The 5,709-nt window shown below is 37.8% G+C and overlaps 1 protein-coding gene across 1 annotated transcript; it reads right to left on the bottom strand.

The window, feature by feature from the left end:
* Window positions 1-115: 115 nt before the first annotated feature.
* LOC113097482 (CAP-Gly domain-containing linker protein 3-like) lies at window positions 116-5,298 on the bottom strand (the record flags this gene model as incomplete). Its single annotated transcript, XM_026262702.1, has 6 exons — window positions 5,006-5,298; window positions 2,802-2,950; window positions 2,494-2,633; window positions 837-930; window positions 440-601; window positions 116-234 (listed from the first exon to the last, which is right to left on the bottom strand). Coding segments are annotated over exons 2-6 (645 nt in total), but the record flags the coding sequence as incomplete, so codon positions are not given.
* Window positions 5,299-5,709: the final 411 nt, after the last annotated feature.

A 5,709-nucleotide genomic window follows, 5' to 3' on the forward strand; every position in this document is an offset into this window, starting at 1 on the left:
TGAAAACAGACCAACAAAGACATCCGAAACATTCATTCAAAATGAACCAAGTGGATTTATAGCAAAAGCCAATTAGGGAGATTAACTCAAGTGAAGTATAAGTCATTATACTCACTCTGACAGTAGGGTTGGCTCCATGCTCCAGCAGACACTTGACAGCACCCAGACAGAGGTTGGAGGCGGCAATGTGCAGGGCTGTGCCATGATAAAAGTCACTGCAGGTGGAGTTGAGCACTGTGTGGAGAGAAGAGCAACAGATATGTTGAAGGACACCCTACTCTATTAGTAGAATATGTAATGAGGTGCCAAAAACATCATCATTTGCTTGTGCATGATACTTGACATTTAGTTAATGACTAAACTACTTTGCCTTTTCTACTTCAGCTTGTGTGTGAGAATGTGGCTTAATTGTTTAAAAAGCGAAGTTTTTTAAACTCACCCTTAGGCTTGGAGGCTTTGAGCAGAACACGAATCAGTTCTGGCACATCGAAGTAAGCCGCATAATGGAGGGCGTTCATGTTGGTCCAACGACTGCGTAGACTCACATCAGCTCCCAGAGCTATCAGCTGACTGGACAGCCGGAGCGCTGCCTGAGGATCACCTGAAGAGAAAACACATTGTTAACTACAGTAACGCTCACTTACTGCAGGCTTGATTGGATTTTATTATGTTGGCAAGCGGAAATGCACAGCAAGGTTAGAACTATTAAAGGATTTAGAATTAGAAGCTGTTCAACTTTAATGACCTCAATTACAGAGCAATGTCAAAATTTGGATTGTGGATCACAAGGCAAGTCATGGCAAAGACCTCCAACTGTCAACTCCAGCGTCACTCACCCACTCCATGAGCTCCTGCTTTGCAGCAGTAGTGGAGAAGAGTCATATCCGTCAGGCCGTCACGGTCATTCACATGGCAACCTCGCTTTAATATCTGAAAGAGACAGAGTTGACCAACGTATGATGAACTTCCATGCAACTGAAAGCCAATTAATAACTAATGCAGACTTGCAGGCAATTACGGTCTTGATTAAATGGCCACTTTCAAAGCTGGACGAGAGCCATATTAGTGAGATGCACTCTAATGATGAAAAATAAAGCCAACTGATTTTGATGATATGTGATAGAAAAAAAGCCTTATTGCGGAGTCATCCTTAACATCACATTTTCTTAATATATAGCATACATTTTGTGGAAAGCTTGGAGCTGATATGCAAGAATCAAACTGAATTGAGTGCAGTATTATCAAAAATGAACACGTCTATTACATACATACAAAAAAAAGACATCAAAAAGATATGTGTGCAAGTATAAAATATGAAAAATGTAATCTATCACAAATTATGTTTTAAAAATATTCACAGTTTTGATCCTCTACCAGTGATTTCCCTTCAGAAAAATATAACTAAACATTTGGTTTTCTGTTTTTTTCTCTGTCACCAGTGAAACCAGCATAAAACAGGTACAAGACTCGTGAAAACTTTTAACCTTCTGAACTTCTGAACCCCTTTACTTTGATTACACATCACAAGTCAGACCCACAAGGCTAAATACTGGTGGGCAGTGAGAGTTCTTCGTCACCGAGACCTGACAGGTGGAGCTGATTTAGGGCAGGACTCAATGTAGAGATCAGTCAAATGTAGGAGGCTTATTACCACTGCCATCAATCCCAACAGCTCCAGTTCCTCTAGGGACACCTATCTACAGCAAGACACCTCCATATCCATTACTCATACATCTTTACACATGAACAAGAGTGTTTACAAGTGCTTACAAAGACTTAAATTACTGTAAGTCTATTTGAATAAAAAATGTGTAAATAAACACTGTAACCCTTTCTCAGTACAACATGTGTAAAATCAGTTCAGTCGGCTGACATTTATTTTCCTGTACTACAATCAAATCACTTTTGCAAAAGTTAATATTGAGCTTAAGGCAAATGTGACTGTGCAGTTTTTATGCGTGGCGATATAACATCTCGTTCAAAGCATCTATACTTTGCACTCCAGAGAGATGAAAAAGAGAAAGCTTTTGGGAAAAAAACTCTCACAAAGAATGAAGAGGACAAAAGTCTTCAACAAGTTTAGATCATATTACACAGAAATACCCGCAGCTGGATAGAAATTCAATATGTCTTCATTCATTAAAGGGATGGTTCACCCATTGCACACAAAAAGTATTCTCGTAGCTTCATAAACATATGGCTGAACCACTCATGTCACATGGACTATTTTAACAATGTGGTAGTTGCGTTGCTTTATATAAAGGGCCAGAAAGCTCTCAGATATGATATCAAACATATATTAATTAGGTTTCTGAAGATGAACAAAGGTCTTACAAATTTTGAATGAAATGAGGGTAAGTAACTAATGACAGAATTAAACATTTTGGGTGAACTATCCCTTTAAGTAAAATAAATTTGTTTTGTTAGTTATAGACAGGACATTTCCTGTCTATACTGCTAAAAACTCCAAAGAAATACTTAAATCTTTACTACCTCATTGCCTATGACGTCAATCTTGTGTTGAACTTGTGGAACCCATTGGCGGATAATGGCGAACAGTTCTGGGATTGTGGTCCGAGGGTCTGTCAGAATCTCCATGCAGGCCGGATCATTTGGATCAAAGAAGGTAAACGCTTTAATAGAAGCAAACAAAATGCAGGACATAAACACAGGGATTTGTTACAACAGCCAATAAGATCACCACTACACTATGCTGTGGAATTTTATTAACGTGTAGCTCAGGATTTCTTGTTCTCTGAAATATATTTGGGTAGATCTGACTGCTAGGATGAGGAACCCACCGTAGTCCTTGGGCAGTGGAGCCTGTGCAGATGGATGCACTATGGGTTTCTTGCGGGGTTCGTGAGCAGGGCTGATGAACTCAGAGGCCGGCTGGGCCTCTTCCACCTCAGAAGTTTCCTCTTTAGTCATTCTGCTTATGTGTTTGGGCCTGTACATTAAAAATGCATAGTTAAAAATAGCAAATAGAGAGTGCAATTTAATAACTTTTATAGACACTAGAGCAGTGCTCCTAAGATGTGTACAAGAAAATCAACCCAGAAATGATAACTGATTTTTTCTTGATTTTCATCATTTTGTCCACTAAAAATCACACTGGTTTGGTTCTCTTTGTAATTTTGGTCCACACCAAAAAAGAAAATGATACCTAGCTTAGCGTTCACAATTTCATTTGTAATACCTAACATAAAGATACAAAACAAAAGGCATAAAAACAGTCACAACCCAACCGGACAACTTGTGTGAACATATGGTGGTGTTTTACCAGCTGATCAACCCATGAAGAGCTTTTAAGATATGTAAAGCATTCAGAACAATGCCATGATGTCTGTACTCAACTATAATGTGCAACACACAACCAGGTCACATCTTGTGACATCAGATTCGTTAGATGTCTTTGGTATTTGTTGCACTCTCATATATCAGTCAAACTGCACCAAAGATTTGAAAGCAGCTCCGATTTATGTGCTCACCAATGTTAGCTCCCGAGTTCATTTTAATCAAACCAAACCAGCCACCTGTAAACACACCCTAAAGGAACCAAGCCTTCATTGACACTCTCAATATTCTATTTGTTCGATCACTGCTCTAAAACAAAAGTGAGTATACATGAAATGAGATGATCATGAACCTCTACGCCACAGTCATGCCTCCCAGCGAGGCTCTAAGTTTAGTACAGAGTCTGGCGGAGAGGATGAGTGACTCACTGCTTCCTCACATGCCACTGCGCCATCTTACTGGAGATCCATGCGGAATAGAAGTTATTGCAACTTAATGTGATGTCTTAGATGCCCGTAACTGCTCAATCAGCCATCAAAATAACATTCAGGGAATTAACCAGAGAATGCTAGACTTAGCCCAACACTACAGCATACAGGTATGTGCTACAGTACATTGTTTTTATCAAATTCTTTTGGAAGTTACCCCAAATATTTAGAAAGCAGACCATGACATATAGTATATTTTTCACGCAACTGATATATTTTATGGTTTTCAACATCAGTATGCCTGCAATCTACATGTGACCAAAGAGAATATTGAAAATACCCTGCATTTCGAGTTCATTTCAAGTATTTTTAATAATGTATTATGTGTTGCTATAAATGTTTTTAATTGCTTCTGGAATAAGCTCACACATTAGCTGTTTGTGGTAGTACATTCAATGTCCTTCTATTGCATCAGACTGTAGGAGACAGGATCTTTATTCACTATGAAGATGTCAATTTAACAAACAGACCACATGGTTAACAGATTTTGTGTCTTGTAATGATAACTGACACTTCAATCAGATTTTAAATCTTTTTGAAAATGCTTGGAAAAGAAAATTTCCAAAATGGCTGCAATGTTAAGATTCAAAGTTTTATCTACTTCAATAATGGAAAATCGGTCTACCAAGAAGACAATAAAATGCAACCACATAATATTTCACAAAGTGTGTGTTTTATATATATATATAATATAAACTGCTAATTATGCTAATATCTGTATACAGCTGAATCGTTCATTTTGTAGAAAGAAATGTATAAATAACAACATAAGAATATTACATAAGACTATTATGATACTATTTAAAATATTAATATAATTTAAAGATATCGTAAATGAATATTTAATTTGTATTATTTTTCTCCTGTTCTTTCTACACAAAAAGGGGCGTAATTCAGAAATGAATGGAGATCAACAACGAAATCGACACAGTCTTCAATCCTTCAACATTAATGATTAAATCGTCGATTAATAGATCAAAATAATATAAAATCGGTATCTCGCGTCTAAATATATAAAAACAGACGCAGTTTGATCTTGTATTCTCTTATTAAGCATGTCAGTCTTGCCCTGTGTCAACAAGAAAACATGGACGCTCCGTCACGCAGCACATGAAAAACAAGCAGGCTGTTTCTCTCACGCGGAAAAACGAGATGACCAGGCCAGCTATATTTTGCGAAACTTTCAGAAACATGATTCAGCGAAATTATAGCCCTCTTACCTGATAACAAGCCTCAAAATCGCGACCTCTCTTCCACTCTTTTGTCAGTCGTCGTAGTGCTATGGAGGATGGAGAGGATGCTGCGCCTTGTCTTCTCTCTGTCTGCGTCACGGCTGTGACTCACGGCTGGACCACTCTCCTCTCCGCATCTCCTCAACCGAACTTGATGCTCATTCTAGAACCTGCTACTTGAGGCGTAAACACTTTTTTTCCCCTCACGGTTGTTAAAAAACACCGGAGCATTTCAAATACTAATGCAATGATGATAATTACTTTAATGGTTGGGTCGACATTTGAAAGAAGATTTCTGTCAGTAAACTTAGGGGCGAAATAAGTAAAAACGATTGCCTTTGCTGTCTCTATAAGCACAGCAAACCTAGCTAGTTTTTCAAACTAGTTATCTTAATTCTTAAACAACATGCTAAAACTTTGTATTACATATTTGTGATATGTAAATCTCCAAAGTACTGAATAACGACAGTCTTGTTTTGTCGATAAACTGTAAGGGAAAAAAACGCTTTAAGTAGGCTAATTAGTTTCTCCAACATGTATGCCTATGTAGCCCAATGGTTTTTGTAAAAGGATAACATTTTATGAGTAGCAACATTTGATTTGAAGCCAAGCTATTTCTATATTTATTTATTTTTCAGAAGGGCAAGGGTCCAAACTCACACCAACTGCACAGAACTGGCATATTTTGTCAT

The sequence above is a fragment of the Carassius auratus genome, unplaced genomic scaffold (assembly GCF_003368295.1).
Source record: "Carassius auratus strain Wakin unplaced genomic scaffold, ASM336829v1 scaf_tig00216311, whole genome shotgun sequence".
Classification (NCBI taxonomy): Eukaryota; Metazoa; Chordata; class Actinopteri; order Cypriniformes; family Cyprinidae; genus Carassius; species Carassius auratus.